This window comes from Hemiscyllium ocellatum, chromosome 19, assembly GCF_020745735.1.
Source record: "Hemiscyllium ocellatum isolate sHemOce1 chromosome 19, sHemOce1.pat.X.cur, whole genome shotgun sequence".
Taxonomy (NCBI): Eukaryota; Metazoa; Chordata; class Chondrichthyes; order Orectolobiformes; family Hemiscylliidae; genus Hemiscyllium; species Hemiscyllium ocellatum.
This window is the reverse complement of record NC_083419.1, coordinates 23,247,729-23,265,387: the sequence shown is the minus strand read 5'-3', so window position 1 is coordinate 23,265,387 and position 17,659 is coordinate 23,247,729. Positions and strand designations below refer to the sequence as shown.

At 39.5% G+C, this 17,659-nt stretch overlaps 1 protein-coding gene across 1 annotated transcript in view; it reads left to right on the top strand.

Annotated features, from left to right (window-relative positions):
* Positions 1 to 17,659, top strand: part of lrriq1 (leucine-rich repeats and IQ motif containing 1) — a 185,301-nt gene that overhangs the window by 154,400 nt on the left and 13,242 nt on the right. Inside the window, exon 24 of the mRNA XM_060840054.1 lies at positions 3,182 to 3,311. Coding sequence (XP_060696037.1) covers positions 3,182 to 3,311 — 130 coding nt within the window. The remainder of the gene's footprint in view (positions 1 to 3,181; positions 3,312 to 17,659) is intronic.

Below are 17,659 nucleotides of genomic sequence, written 5' to 3'. Positions count from 1 at the left end.
GTATAATTTTCTTTGGATTGAAGCATCAATTTTTAAAGGTCTTTTGTTGAAGCCCATTTTCAGCCAATAACCATTTCCATAATGTTTATTCAAACTTCTTTGAATATTTATCGATCCATAAAGATCTTAGATTTTAAAACCATACCCACTAAAATACGAAATTGTGCTTGTCTATTTGAAAAAGCCTTGGACAAAATTTAACCTGTAGATGACCTTGTCTTGTTTATTCAGTAGGGAATTTCTAAGCAATGCATAGAGTGTCTATTATTCTCCTTTTTTGAGAAAATTAATGGCAGATGGTCCTGATCTCAATGACTGTCACTGACATTGCTCTGAATGACTTCATTCTTTAATATGACATTGTTTCTGCTGCGGAGATAATGACCTCGGATTGTGCAAGATGCCTGAGATCTGCAAGATAAGCCGTCATGCACAAATTTTCCTGATGTAGGAATATGTTTCTAAGTCTATTTTGAAATTTACTAATCCAGTAGGCTGCTGAGAGAGCTTTATTGCAAATCAGACAACAGCGATTTATTTTCTGATCCAAACTACACCAAGAAAATAAAAACAAAGCTTTGCAACAAGACTTCAATTCAGGCAACTGATTGTGCAGTGAAATTACAGTTTCGCATCTAGTTTTCTGCCACCAAAATTTAACAGGAAACCACTTGGTTTCAGGGAAAGAAACATGAAATATTAATAACTTCATAATTCTTATTGTACAGTTAAAGATTAAACTTTTATTCAGATTCACTGTGTGCATTCATGTCAAAGATCTAGATAGTTGATTGAGTGTGTTCAACATACATGACTTCAGTTTTCATAAGAAAGATCACTAAGGTGCTTGGAAAAATGGAGAAGGGCAGTCACTGCAGGTATGCAATGCCAGATGCTAAAAGTCAGTCAACATTGAGAATGAAAGGATACAGGGGATGTTTATTCTTGCCAATATAAGTTTAAATAAAAACAGCTTTGCAAAGGAAAAATCTGATAAGAATAAGATCATCTTTGATCATACATGGATATATGCCTTTACTCCATTCATTGATATTATACTTCTTGAAGTATATTTATTGAAATCCTTAAAACCCATCATAGGTTTATGTCTTGACATCCATTCTACATCCAGCATATTAAATGTTTCCTCATCAGATGTCTAGCAAAGATTTATTTTTGGTGTGCTGTGTTGTTCTACAGGGTATTATTTCATCTGTACATAGAGTAAGAATCAATTGTCCTGGCATAAAAACTTTGGAATTAGATTAATTAGCTTTGGCATTCTGTGCATGTGAAATTTCAACTTTTAAACATGAACTATAATCAATACATTTTTGTGTAAAAGTGACAACAGGAGTCATTTTTATAACTTAACTATATTTCTTAATGACAATAGTGGAGACCTGACTGATAATTGAGATCCTAATGTGAAATAATCAATTGTTTTCTTCTAGTAGTTTACTGTGCTGTCAACTAATGCACTTTTATCACAGTTACTCTTCAGAACTAATTAATGAATGTTTTAATAAGATTAGATTCCCTGCAGTATGGAAACAGGCCCTTTGGCCCAACAAGTCCACACTGATCCTCCGAAGAGTAACCCGACCCTATATTTATCCCTGACAAATGCAACTAACACCATGGCAATTTAGTATGGCCAATTCACCTAACTTGCACATCTTTGGATTGTGGGAGGAAACCGGAGCACCCGGAGGAAACCCACGCAGACACTGGGAGAATGTGCAAACTCCACACGGTTGCCGGAGGTGGGAACTGAGCCCAGGTCCTGGCGCTGTGAGGCAGCAGTGGCTAACCACTGAGCCACCATGTTGCCCCCAAAATAAAAGATTTTGTTGTCCAATGATCCAACTTTGAGCTACAGCTTAAAAGACAATGATTACCTACTAGTACATTGACAAAGTTGGCAAAAATGAGGACTGCAGATGCTGGAGATCAGAGTTTGTCTGCTTAAGGCCATAGGACCATAGATGTAGGAGCAGAAGTAAATCATTGAGCCCATTAAGAATTCTGTGCCATTCAATGATATCATGCTGATCTGAAAATCCACAATTTCACTTTCTTGTCTTTTCCCCATAACCCTTGATTCCCTTATCGATTAAAAATTCTTCTCTTTCAGCACTGAATAAACTAAACAACCAGTGTCTATGGCACTCTGCAGTAAAGAATTCCACTGATTCTAACCTCTGGATGAAGAAATTCCTCCTCATCTCAGTCTTAAATATGTGACCCCTCATTCTAAGATTCTCTAGTCCCAACAAACGTTGGCGAGCAGGTCCAGTGCAGGCTTGAAGTGAGTCCGGCGCTTCTGCATTGATAAGGCAGTCCTAGCACTGACTCATGCTTGCTGCAGCAAAGCTGAGTTTAGGTTCCTGGCAGCGTCTGCATCCAGCGCAGGTTCATGGAGCCGGAGGCAGGTTTGGGCCCAGCACGAGACCTGGCAGCATTAGTCGCAGCTGCAGCAATGAGGAAGGCCCAAAGCAAACTCATGACCATCCTGCAACCGAGTCGAGTTTGAGCTGGAGCGGTACCTGGCAGCATCAGTGTTGACTACACTGGCGCGACGCAGCGAGGATGCCTAGCGGCAGGCACAAGATTGTGCCAAAGAGTGGCAACTCTTGGTCCAGTGGCAGTGGTGCAGCAAAGGGGACCCATGCCTGGCTAACAGGCCGATAGCCCATGGCTGAGCACTTAACAAAAAATACTGTAACATTGATCATTTGTTATTTATTTATTTGCCTTTGTGTTCTATGTTTTGGTTTATTTTTTCTGCATTTTTAAGATGGCACTGGAGAGCGAGTATAAGCCCAAAGTACTCAACCTGTGCTCATAAGACAGTCCTTCCATTACTAGCACTTGAGTTTAAACAGACGCAACCAGGAAGTGATTTAATAGGATCATGTTGTTGAAAACAGCAGTGATGAAAATGTGGAACTTGATACAAATGCCAGCAGTGGAATTTAGGTAGAGTGGAATTGGAAATCGCAGAATGGCGATGTTTGAAAATCAATATTTCAAGTGACAAAAGCATGGATGTGGGTTTCGATAAGAGTGAGGCTATAAGCAATGTTTTGAATCACATATCTCCCATCTTTAAAAAGGTATTAAAAGAAAAATAAGATTTAGAATTTCCCAGTTGTCATTAATTCTTTATTTCATTCAGCAATGGAAGAATTGACTCCGCAAGATACAACCTCCACAGAGATGCAACAAAAAAGCAGAGAGCTAACCTATCAATGGCTTCACACTCAAGTGGTGAATGATGAACAAACCAATTACAGAATTATGAAAAAGTAAGAACTTTGTTTATTTTGCAGATAATGTGAACTTTGCCCTGTAAATGGAGTTTGTGATAAACTGTAGCAATTCATGTCTTTTTGCATTCTGTATGAGTACTGACACACGAGGGATAGATTTTCAACTTGCTGCCTGAGCGTAAAATTGGCTGTGCATTTTGGCTACTTGTTAAAGAAATTGCCTGAGTTTTCATTTTTATAATGGGCAGGCAATCTACAGTGTCAGTTCTAATCCAGGACAACCAGTTAAAAATCTACCCCCATGTGCATTGCCTACAACGTAGTGGTTAACTGCTTAAAGAAATTGTGTGTGTGGTAACCACTATTGACGAAGTTATGCCACAATATCAGTTTACAAGTATGCTTTCTTAAAAGAAATTGTCCATCTCAATCCATAATACTATTCTCTACAACATCACAACCAACCCCCACACCCCACTCTCTCTCATCTGCCCAGTTTTCTGCCTCAGCCAATTTTCTGCTGGAAACTTCAATCATGCTTTTGCTTACTTTCAGCCTTGAAAATTTAAGTGAAAAACAAACATACAAAATTCTGGAAACATACAGTAAGACTGGCAGCACCTACAGAGAGTGGTGAAGTTGTTTTTTCAGTTGGAGTTGGCTACATATCATCTGGATATTTTCTCGGTCCTGACTCTGAGTTAAAATTTTAAAAAGGCTTGGGAAATAACTGTTCCTTGATGCATATCCAGTGGCACCTCAATGACGAGTCATAGTCTACTTGCCAACTAATCAGCACTTCTTTTCCCATGTTGTTGTGTAAGTTGTTGGTCACTTTGAATTTTAGCATTCAATGTAGCTACCCTGCTGAGTGCAAGACATAAGGCTTTGACAACATGCCTTTTCATTCAAGTTCTGTATTACCAAGTAACTAAATACAGAAGTTCTAATTGGGTTTGGAAGCCTAATTAGTGGCATAGAGAGGTACCAGGAAGTGGGAGCTATCTACAGATTGTGGAGCAAAGGCAGCTTGTGTGGGCCTGCAGCTGCCTTACCAAAGAGAACAGGCAACACCTCAGAGGGCTGGTACCTTAACCTGCACAAAAGTGGTTATACACCCAAATGAGAGACAGTACGCTCAATCAGGCATATGACTCTCTCAGTTTTGACATTTTCCCCCTTATCACTATCACTATGGTAATTTTACATGCACCAGCTACCTTTTCAGCATTTATAAGACTGGAGAAGGTGATAGAATGTAGCATGATGAGGGAGGAATATAAATTTTAAATTGGAGATGTTGTAAGACTGGAGGCCAATGTAGGTCAGTGTGCATAGAGGGCATATGATTTGGTAAGCATTTGGACACAGTCACTATCTAATCTTTCATAATTTTAACTCTCTCCCAACTTCTAATCTGTCACAAATTGTGTTTTTGGAAGGTATCTCTTGTTTGAGTTCATTGTTTCCAGATTGAAAACTCCATTCGTGTCCTGCTCCAAAGGGTTCACCTAGCCATTCACTGAAGTCAGATGAATTCCTGACTTGCCTCACTCTCCCTATCCTGTCCTTCACTTTGAAAATTGGAGAGTGTCCCAGAGGCATGGAATCCAGAGGTGTCTTCCAGAACCCAATGTTTAAATTACAGATTCACCCGTTTCCAACTGTACTGAAAGGGCTGAAAATCTGGAGCAATATTAAAGGCCTGCAACCTTCGGACCAGAAACAGGAAAAGTTAGAAACATAATATGTCAGGATAAAGTGAAAGGCACATGATAGAAAAAAAAGACAAAACCAATCTGAAGTCTTGTGATAGGTCGGATGGGTGATTAAAGTCAAAAGATTGCGTAATGTAAAAAAAAGGAGATTGGAGGTAGGACAGGTAGGGAAACAAAAGGTGTGCCCTGGAGTGGTGTAAAAAACAAGATTGGGACCTCATGTAGGTGCCTTCTGAATAATGTAAGAAGTGGAAGAGAGAACACAATAAAATAGCAAAGAAAAAGGAAGCAAAATATTTCAGTGCTTTCCTGATCTTCTGTCCTATCTTATATCCTCCCATCTTGACCAAAACTTCCGTGCCCGTGTCCTAACCCATACCAAATCACATCACCAATTATCTGTGTGCACACCGACTTACAGTGGCTGCTAGTCTTAACATCTCAGATTTATAATTTTGAACCAAGTGTTTACGTTTTTCCATTATCTTGAGGTATTTTGAAACTGAATAGAAATATTGTTTTTGAGAAACAATCGGAGATCTAGTCAATGCCCTCTACATATTCTGGATCTTTTATAAATATTGTGAAATGTTAAAATATCTTCTCTCCATGACTCCCTTAGCAATTGCTGCATAAAATTGTGAGGAAATTGGAGAACTAATCAATATGTTAAAAAGCACCTGATATCGACATACCTTGCATGATTCAAAGGATTCCTCCTTTTACTTGATCAAACATCTCAAGGTATCTCAAACAGGAGATTAACAAAATGGAATTTGACACCAAAACACTATAGGCAGATGACCATAAGCTTGGTCAAATAGTTAAGGTCGAAAAGGAGGGAGTTCCAGAGCTAATGACCTTAACAGACACATGCATGGTTTTCAATGACCGTGCAGTTGACATGGAATGGTCAGCACATCAGGATTAGAAGAATGCCAGTACCTCAGCAAGCTGCAGGGGTGGAAGGAGATTACAGAGGTACAGCAAGGGAGGAGTCCGCAGAAAGATCTCGATTTTAAAGTTAAGGTGTCGGTTAAGGAGACACTGTGGATCAGCAAACACAAAGATGCTGGAATTTTGTGTTTGGAGCGAAATAGAACATAGGCAGCAGTGGTCTGACTGACCTCAAGATTACAGAGTAGAACATGGGAGTCTGTCTAGGAATGTGCTGAAATAGTTTGGCATAGAAGTAACAAAAGGCGTGTATAAGGTTTTCAGCAGTAGTTCAGCTCCAGTACCTGTAAAGCCAGGCAATGTTACAGAAGCCACTTTTGGAATATTGCATGGAATTCCGGTCTCCTTCCTATCAGAAGGATGTTGTAAAACTTGAAAGGGTTCAGAAAAGATTTACAAGGATGTTGCCAGGGTTGGTGAATTTGAGCTATAGTGAGAGGCTGAATAGGCTAGGGTTATTTTCCCTGGAATGTTGGAGGCTGAGGGGTGACCTTATGGAGGCTTATAAAATCATGAGGAATATGGATAGGATAAATAGATAAAGTCTTTTCTCTGGGGTGGGGGAGTCCAGAACTAGATGGCATAGGGTTCGGGTAAGAGGAAAAAGATACAAAAGAGACCTACGAGGCAACCTTTTCACGCAGAGGGTGGTAATTGTATGAAATGAGCTGCCAGAGGAAATGCTGGAGGCTAGAACAATTGCAACATTTAAAAGGCATCTGGATGGGCATATAAATAGGAAGGGTTTGGAGGGATATTGGCCAGGTGCTGGCAAGTGGGACTAGATTGGGTTGGGATATCTGGTCAGCATGGACGGGTTGGACCGAAGGACTGTACATCTCTATGACTCTGAGAAGAAAATAGATAGTCTGATATCAGAAGCTGATCTCAGGGTCATGAATGACCCCAAGATTGTGAAGAGCCCAGTTCAACTTCAGACGGTTCTTATTCTCCATAAATAGAGTATAATATGTACATTCCATAATGTTAAATGAAACTATCAGCTGCAAGGACTCTCACTTTGTTCCAGAGTTATGTTGCAAAACCAGATTTCCAGTGCATGTTTAGCATCAGTGTATGGCAGTTTCCAATTGACATTATTCAATAACAGAGGTCACAGTTGAGAGTGTGGTGCTGGAAAGACATTTCAGGATGAAGGGCTTATGCCCGAAGTGTCGATTCTCCTGCTCCTAGGATGCTGCTTGACCTGCTGTGTCTTTCCAGCACCATATTCTTGACTCTGATCTCCAGCATCTGCGGTCCTCACTTTCTCTTAGTTACAGAGATCAGATGGGATTAGACAGGTTTCAATATTTTGCTTTAATATTTTGCATAACCTGTATGAAATCCAAAAATCAGTCATTATGCACTCTCCATATGGGAAGTAAAATTGGAGTAAAATTGATGTATATTTCACACTGAAACCTTTCTTGACTAGATCCTGGCTCATTGGGCCATAATACCTTATCGACTAGCTTTATTGCTAGTGTCATGTTTATCCCTAATGTATGCAAAATGACCCCCTTGATTCTTTAAATTGTGACTTTAAAATATTGCAGAGATTTACTGGGAGCCCACATTAGGTTGATGAAGGCACAGTCTCACTGTGTGAAGGTCAAATACTAATGTGAAAAAGAGGTTCAAGAAATTGTTTGGTTGTTGATACCGATTCTTTAAAGCTACCGTTGCTATTTCTAAAGCTTAGACAATACTGTGCCTTTCGGTTAGCTTCTGAAATGTTTACATTGAAAACAGATCTATGGAAACTAAAATAATCTTAGCCATATAAAATCAATGCAGAAACTGGTACTGATGTGCACATCTGGTCATAGCTTCCTGTTCCCTTGAAGGAGAAAGTCTTAATATCCATAAAACATTGTTTCTATAATTTTATCTGTGCAGTTGTATAACATTTTGATCTTACATTGGCTTATTCTCCAACACACTATAAACCACCTCCTGTTTTTATGACCAGGTGAGAAGATATGAATCAGCTCCCCTCTTTTTAACCCCCACAGTCAGTTGCTACGAACGTTTATAATATTTTCTATCACATAGCTACATTTAAATTAAATGTCCAGTACGTCAAAATGAAGGAACAAATTACAAGGTTTTCTTGAGTGAAAGGAGGGGGGAAATAATAAAGATTCTGTAATTCAGTTAATTCATTCTGTAATCCAGCACTGAATAATAGTAATATTACTGTCAATGACATTCAAGTACTGTATCAATGGATACTGGAAAAACATTCTTTGTGCATAAATATTTCTGGGAACATTCTCCTAAAGGCCAATAATACTAATGATTACTATGATAATTGCTCCCCATTAGTTGTCATATATGCTGTTTTGACTGTTCTAGAAATTTTCCACTGTCTGAAACATAGGAGCTGAGGACTGCTAATATAGTCACAGCTGAGCCAGTCTTATCCAGCTGACTTCCTGGTACCTATGCCGGCATTAATTGAAAGTGTATGGGAGACTGTAGGCATGCCATTATTCTGAGTGAGCGCAATATTTTCCCCTACCACTCAGCAATAATTTCTTTGAATTAAACTTTTACACAACTCCCATAATGATTTTTGTAATGTTTATGATCTGATTAAGGCCATTTTCTGTTTAGTCATTTAGCTAAGGTAAAGAAGATGGTGGTGCAAAAGCTTCCTGGATCAATATGATAAGCACGTTTCAGATATGCTGTAATGGTACCATAAATTCCTCCATGGAGGGCCCAGCTGGGAAATTTATTGAAGTGACCATGGACTGAATGAAAGACTGTAAAGTGTTGCTGCCATGAAACATATGTTTTCTGCATCTCAGCCAATTTTGGATCCAGTGTGCCACTTTGCTTTGAATCGCACAGGCTCTTACTTTCTAGACCAGTCTATCCTGAGCAGCCTTATTCTAGTCTTTCTAAAGTCTGTGTAGGCCACATTAAATATATCACCCTCACCAACAGTCCTGGTTACCACCTCTAAACATTGCTCACATTTGTCAAACATGATCTTTCCTAAGAAATTCATACTGATTATTCCTGATTAATCCAAGTGCAAGTATATGCATATTCAGCTTGAAAAATAGCATTTTTCACTGTACTCAGTACATATGACAATAAATCAATCAATATTTTGTCTCTCAAAATTCTTTCTTTCAAATAATCTTATCACCACTGAGCTTAGACTGATTGACTTGTGACATTTTTGCCTATCCCTTGTTCTTTTCTTTAAAATATGGGACAGGGTTAGCAGTCCTCCAGTATTTTGGCATGTCACCTGTGATCAAAGAGGATTTGAAATTACTACCAGGGCCCTGACATTTCCTCCTTGCGTCTCCAACAGTCTGAGATATATCTCATCCGAGCCCATGGATTTATCCATTTTAAAGACTGCTAAACCCCTCGTACCTCCTCTTTCACTGTGTTGATTCCTTCTAATACTTCACTGCCCTCCACTCTAATATCTATACTTGTGTGATTCTTTTCCATTGTGAAGACCGTCAGAAAATATTTATTGATGACCACACACACATTATCTCTATCATCCTTAAAGGTTCCTCTTCTCTTGCTCCTTGTATATTTAAAATAAAGTTTGATATTTCCTTTATTCTGCTCACATGGTTTCTTATACATTCTCTTTGCTTTCCTAATTTCCTTTAAGTTCTTCCATTCACTTTTTATTCCCCAGTAGGGGAATATACTTCTTGATATGCTTTGCCATATACTTCTTGATTTTCTTTCTTAATCCTAACCTTGGCAGTTGATATCCAAGGTTCTCTAAGAGTTTTGCCTGAATGCTTGGGAAACCCTCTTCAAGAAGGACACTAAAATATAAAGAGTCTTGCAGGGATGGCAGTGGTGTAGTGACAATGTCTTTGGACCAGTCATTCAGAACCCTTGGGTCAATGCTTTGGATCTGAGAGTTTTAATCTCACCATGGCAATGGTGAAATCCATAAAATCTGGCGACCATGTAATCACTATCAATGATTGTAAACACCCATCTGATTCACTAAGGTCTTTTAGGGAAAGAAATCTGTCATATTTCCCTGGTATAACTTAATGGCCCAGACACGCAGTAATGTCGTGACTCTTCGAAAAACAAAATATTGCTCTGATGAAATAAAGGGAAAGTTGGAGAAGCTCAACAGGCCTGGCAATATCTGTAGAGAGAGTAAAACTGAGTTACAACTTTGAATGCATTTGACACTTCTTCTTCAGGAGACTTATTTATGGTTGACTCTTAAATACCTTCTGGGCGATTAGGCATTGGAAATAAATCCTGGCTTCTCCAAGGACTCCCGCATCCTGTGAACAAGTATATTTTCATAAATGTGACTGGCATCGTAATCATGACGAATGCAGAGGAGATTATTCAACAGCCACCTCATTAAAGCTGAATCTTGAGTAGAGGCACTGCTGATAGAATTTCTCTAGTGCTTTATGTGTTGTTAATGTTGAGTTCAAGTTTTAGTGTGAAATGCCACACCAGTAAGGGTATGTTTTATCATTAAATGCAGCAAACTGTAGGCACTATAATATTATAGAATAACAGTGAAATCAAAAGAAATAAAAGAAGTTGAATTATTTTCCAAACTAGATAGCCTAATAAAGTTATAAAATGAGCAAGTCAATGAAGATAAAATTAGCAGAACAGAAATGTGGTTTCTGTGACACGCACTGGACATCAGTTGGATGACGCACACAGCTAATGAGGCAATCTTGAGAAAAGCAGGTACATAAGAACTTTTAGGACATCGTAAAGTACAGCACAGAACAAGCCCTTTGGTCCACGATGTTGTGCTGAGATTTAATCCTAATGTAAAAAATAATAACTTAACCTACGCACCTCTCAACTCACTGGTCTCCATGTGCCTGTCCAGCAGTCGCTTAAATGTCCCTAATGACTCTGCTTCCACCACCACAGCTGGCAATGCATTCCATGCATTCACAACTCTCTGCGTAAAGAACCTACCTCTGATATCTCCTCTATACCTTTCCCCTAATATCTTAAAACTGTGACCCCTCGTACCAGTCAATCCTGCCTGGGGAAAAGTCTCTGATTATTGACTATGTCTATTCCTCTCATTATCTTGTATACCTCGATCAGGTCTCCTCACTTCCTCCTTCTCTCCAGAGAGAAAAGTCCGAGCTTTTTCAACCCTTCTTCATAAGGCAAGCCCTCCAGTCCAGGCAGCATCCTGGTAAACCTTCTTTGCACCCTCTCCATATCCTCTGCATCTTTCCTATAGTCGGGCGACCAGAACTGGACACAGTATTCCAAGTGTGATCTCACCAGGGACTTGCAGAGCTGTAGCAAAACCTCGCAGCTCTTAAACTCGATCCCCCTGTTAATGAAAGCCAAAACACCATATGCTTTCTTATCAACCCTATCCACTTGGGTGGCAACTTTGAGGGATCTATGTACTTGCATACCCAGATCCCTCTGTTCCTCCACACTATCAAGAATCCTGTCTTTAATCCTATATTCAGACCTTCCAAAATGCACACTTCGCATTTATCCAGGTTGAACTGCATCTGCCATTTCTCAGCCCAGCTCTGCATCCTGTCTATGTCGTGCTGCAGCCTGCAATAGTCCTTGATACTATCAACAACACCTCCAACCTTTGTGTCATCTGCAAATTTACTAATCAACCTCCTCATCCAAGTCATTTATAAAAACTACAAAGAGCAGAGGCCCAAGAACAGAGCCCTGCGGGACCCCACTCAACACTGACCTCCAGGCAGAATACTTTCCATCTACAACCACTCTCTGCATTCTGTCAGCCAATCAATTCTGAATCCAGATAACTAAATCTCCCTGTAATCCCATACTTCCTGAAGTTATGAATGAGCCTCCCATGGGGAACCTTATCAAATGCCTTGCTGAAATCCAACTACTTTTATAGTTGATCACCAACAGGAAACTTAATTCTTTGGACGCAATTAGGAGAGAGGTAAAATTGACAGCAGAGTAAGAGGAAGACTATGGAGGAGGTTTACTGACAATTTCTGAGGCTGAACAGGTTTAAGATTTGAGAACAGCACTAGCATGCCTATTTTCCCAGGGCCATAAAAGTTGGGAGCTGTAATCATTGACATTGCATAGCATAGCACCTGAGGAAGAAGAGGAAATAAAGCAAAGATTTATTAGAGTGATCCCTATGATGAGGGGATTGGTCTTGGTGAAAATACTGAGTGTACAGGCTTATATTCTCTAGAGTTTAGAAGAATGGGAGATGAAAAATATGTTGCTGGAAAAGCGCAGCAGGTCAGGCAGCATCTAACGAGCAGGAAAATCGACGTTTTGGGCATAAGCCCTTCTTCGGGAATGAGGAAGGTGTGCCAAGCAGGCTAAGATAGAGGGAGGAAGAAGCTCTCTTCCTCCCTCTATCTTAGCCTGCTTGACCCACCTTCCTCATTCCTGAAGAAGGGCTGATGCCCAAAACGTCGATTTTCCTGCTCGTTAGATGCTGCCTGACCTGCTGCGCTTTTCCAGCAACATATTTTTCAGCTCTGAACTCCAGCATCTACAGTCCTCACTTTCTCCAAGAATGGGAGATGATCTAATTGAAATATAAATGTCTTGAGAAGCTTGATGGTAGATCTGGAGGATTTGGGAGTGGGGCTGGATCAGGGAATGTAACATTTCCGCTGTCTGGACATTTCAGAATTCAAGGTTTCAGTCTTCGATTAATATAATATTTATGACCGAGATAAAGAAAAATCACTTTACTCAAAGAATTGTGAATCTTTGGAATTCTCTACCCTAGAGAACTGTGGGTGTTCATTGTCAAATGTATTCAAGTTAGAAATCAATTGATTTTTAGACATGAAGTAAATTAAGATTTTAAAGTTAACGTGCAAAGATGGAGGTCAGGTAGAAGCTCAGCCGTCATCATCCTGAATGGTGGAACAGGTTTAGAGAGCCAACATGTCCACTCCTTTTTTTGATTTCTATGTTCTTTTAAGCAGCAATGGATGCACCAAATATCCCACAGTCCAAATTAGGAAGTTATCTGGAAGAAGGAGAATTAGTATTAGAGATAATACGAAATATTAAAATGAAGTTTGAAGTAGATCAGGTCTTAGAGTGACGTTGCCAAGCTGATATACATATGCCTGCCCTCTGCCTCTTCAATTGGTGTGAAACTTAAACAATGCACATGATATTTACTGATATCCCAATCAAAGAGTAGCATAACTGTTTTACTTTTGCACTCCAAGCATCTATTTACAAATTCTAACTTTCTACAGTACATGCTTTTCTTTTCTCTGACTTTTTCAACTTATCCTCCCACTTTTCAAGATTTATGTATCAAAACCTCAATTTCTTTGCAGTTTTTTTAAGATTAACAAATAGTGTATATTTCACCTCATTCTTCTAAAGATTATTACTTTGTAATTCTCAGTGTAATTTTCATCTGGCATCTCTCTGTCCAATCTACTAACCTGCCTTTGTTCTCACAGAATTATTTACAGGTCTTCTTGCAGTCAACCACACTCCCTACTTTTGTAATGTCTTTTTTTATTTCATTGGTATTTGGTTATGCTTTGCTGCAGATCATTGGCAATGGTGCTAAAGTAGTGTACAATTACTTTATTTTGCACAAAAAAATGGCATTAACTTGGCTCTGCAGCATACACCAGAAGCAGAAAATCCAGTTTACTCTCTCTAAACAATAAAATCTGAAATGCTTTTTTTGTTAGGAGAGGAGGAAGGGGAAGTGTTTTAACCCCCTTTCAATGAGACTCAACTAATATTTTATTTCTTTTGAACACGCACCTATCCTAATTAATTAAAACATTGTTCACTATAAAAGGAAGAAACCCATCACTGAAATTTTGTTGAGTAAAAGAAAGATTAATTTTCTTACCTATTAACTAAAAGAAAAAATATTAAAGAACATCTTAGCAAATACACAAATATAGATAATAAGTTTAAAAGGAAGAGTGTCTTGTATAGACAAGAAGAATAGCATTGCACAGTTCTGAAAGTCCTTAAGGTGAGGACACATAACCTGAGACCAAAGTTGTTTACTTGTATCTTTACAGAATCCCTATAGTGTGTAAACAGGCCATTCGGCCCAGCAAGTCCACACCTACCCTCCAAAGAGTATCTCACCCAGACCTATCCCCCTAGCCTACATTTCCCATGGCTAATTCAACCTACACATCCCTGAACACAATGGGAAATTTAGTTTGGCTAATCCCGCTAACCTGCACATCTTTAGACCGTGTGAGGAAACCGGAGTACCTGGCAGAACAGGGAAAACATGCAAATGCCACATAGATAGTTGTCCGAGGATGGAATTGAACTTAGGTACCTGGTGCTGTGAGGCAACAATGCTGACCACTGAGCCACTGTGCCACCCTTAACAGTCGTATGATCTGTAGATATCGTTAAGCTCTCTGTGAAAGAGGTTTTTCCCAACTTGTTTTTTCACCATGCGCTATCATCTGAAATGATACAAAAACAGGTGTTGAGGCAGAAAAAAACGAGTCTTCCAGTTCTTGATTTATAAATCTATTTTTTTTTCCCTTTGCTGTTTAAAAACTCCTGTTGCAATATTATTCGCTGTGTATTTGTGAGTCTAGCTCCATTGTCATTTTGATTTGGCTAACTGGCAGATGAGTCTTTCAACTCTCAAACAGTGAAATTATCTTAATTTAATTCATATGTGCATTAAAAATGAAACTTTTTTTTTACTTGACTCAGTTGCTGGTTTTGATATCTTTAAATAAATTTGTAATCTCAATATAGACAGTTTTTTTGTTTATTCCACCTGGGTCTCCTGAATCTTGTCTCAATCTTTGGTCACTGTAGACATTTTCAATCTAAGTTTTGTTTTTCCTTTTTATAAGCCATTTTAGGCCATGAAAGGCCGTGAAGTTAAAACTTGATATCCATATTCACCACTGTCATGATGCTTCCCACCATAAAGAATGAATATTTCTCCTTTTTGTATACACTAAACATTAATCTACAAGGTCAATATGAAATAACATGCAAAGATTGTGTTGATAACATACACACATTCCACATGCACCTTCTTTGCCCTAACCTGGGTTCCTGAGATGCTGCCTGGCCTGCTGTGCTTTGACCAGCATCACATTTTCAGCCATTAACCTGATTTGACTAGTTGAGATTTGATGCTGTTCCTTAAACCACTCCACTCTGTTTTTGCATCACTGTATGTCCCTGACCTCTGCTGGCAATTTCTGCTATTCCCATGTGTTTCCTTCTCATTCCATTTACTGTGGGAATGAACTTTGCCTTAATTTACTCTGTTTTCCTTTGAACACCACTGTCATCAGATTGATGTGCAGCTCCTGCTATCCTATCGTGTGGCTCTTTCATTAAGTGAGGTTTTTTTTTTCACTTTCTACTGACCAATCTGAGAACTCTGATCCTGTTATCCTGTGAAGGAATCTGTTAACCGGATCTATGTCTCTGGGCTGTCATGTTTTCTCTTCTTCTCTGGCCCTTTCTTGCTGTTCTTCTATGGCTAGCATCCTCAACTAAGCTTGACTCTTTCTGAAATTGCTGATCTATCCCCAGCACTCTTTAATGCAAATGATTCTGTCTGATCCAGCTTAAATCTGTCAGGTTTTACTGCCCTCTGTTGGGCTCTGAATCTTTTTTGGTTCCCAGACTTTCTGACACTTGGCACTGGTCTTCTTCATTTTTTTCTAGCTCTCTGGGCTGTCCTTTCTCTTTTTTTTTAAATTTTTAATTATTTTATTAGATTCCCTACGTGTGGGAACAGGCCCTTTGGCCCAACAGGTCTACACCGACCCTTGACGGTTATATTTTGCTATAGCCAAATTATTCCCCAGTAATATATCTACTCCTGGCATTAGTAAGCTTGGAGTTCCCCAACAGTTACTATACTCTCAACCAGTTTGCTTTCTAAGTGACCTTTAACCAATGGACAACTCTATACTCTTTCACATGAGCCATTTTATCAGCATAATGGAATTTTATTGGCTTCCGGGGGTGAATATTCTATATTCCCACTTAGCAGGGTCTGCAAGCACCCAATGTCTCAGAGAATGCCAGTTTCTCTTTTTTTGTTTAAAATGTCAGCGGTCACCATTACTTTGGATGCCATCTCCTGTCATCTATCCAAGTCCACAATTATGTCTGAGCAAACACTGACCACCCTTAATGTAAAAGATACTGCCTTGCAGCTCAAATTTCTGGAGAATGCTGGAACCATAATTTTTAATTATGCGTCCTGCTTTGCCTCAGTAAAAGAACCCCGGTTCCCCACCTATTACCCAATCTGGATCTCTCCTGTTAATGGCTGGGATCAGTTATGATTTCTCTGGTCTATCTGTCTCCCTTACTCTCAGCTTGTCTCGAGGGTATTTATGTCATCCGTATCTCTTTCTGGTCTGTGAAAGTTCCCAGTCCCAGCTTCCTCATGTTTATGGATGTGCGTGCATTAACTTACAGATTTTAGTCAGAATTGCTGCCTGTCAAAGCGCTACTGCCCTCTTTTCCTCTACATGCATCAGGATTGGCAAGGTTATTTTGAACTCCATAAAGAGAATTACCTCATGAGAATTTTTGTTAAAATGCCCAAACCCACTGATCAAAAGTGAGCTGTTTAAGCCAGTCATATTCTACGTATGATTTGTCAGGGCATTTCTTGAATTTTTGACATTATGTCTCTGTCATGAGTCGATATATGTTTAAAATAACAGCTTTTACTGTCTCAAAATCAGTGAACTCTCCTCAAGTAAGATGCAGTAAATGTCATGAGCTTTCCCTGACAGCCTGCTCTGTAACAAGAGTGGCTGTTGCTAAGCTAGCCACTTGAATTGCTGTGCTAACCTCTCAAAGGAGGTGAAGGAAGCATCTATTTCTTCCTCATCAAACTTTGGGAAGTTCAGCTCTTAAGTCTAACTTGGGTTTGGTTCTTTTACCAAAGCTGTTCTCTATGAACGTAGATGGTATAGTTAGTAAGTTTGATGATGACACCAAAATTGGTGGTGTAGTGAACAGCGAAGAAGGTTACCTCAGACTACAACGGGATCTTGATCAGACGGGTCAATGGGCTGAGGTGTGACAAATGGCGTTTAATTTAGATAAATGTGAAATGTTGCATTTTGGAAAGGTAAATCATAGCAGGACTTATACACTTAATGATAAGGTCCTGGGGGGTGTTGCTGAGCAAAGAGACCTTGGAGTGCAGGTTCATAATTCCTTGAAAGTAGAATCACGGGTAGATAGGACAGTGAAGAAGGCATTTGGCAGGCTTTTCTTTATTGGTCAGAGTATTGAGTACAGGAGTTGGGAGGTCATGCTGTGGCTGTGCAGGACATTGCTTAGGTCACATTTGGAATATTGCATGCAATTCCGGTCTCCTTCCTGTCGGAAAGATGTTGTGAAACTTGAAAGGTTCAGAAAAGATTTACAAGGATGTTGCTAGGGTTGGAGAGTTGGAGCCATAGGGAGAGGCTGAATAGGCTGGAGCAATTTTCCCTGAAGTGTTGGAGGCTGAGGAGTGACGTTATAGAGGTTTATGAAATCATGAGGGGCATGGATTAGGTAAATAGACAAGGGATATGAATTGGCAAAAGTGAGGACTACAGATGCTGGAAATCAGAGTCTACATTAGAGTGGTGCTGGAAAAGCACAGCCGGTCAGACAGCATCTGAGCAGACAAATGGACGTTTCACGCTCAAGTTTCCTGATGAAGGGCTT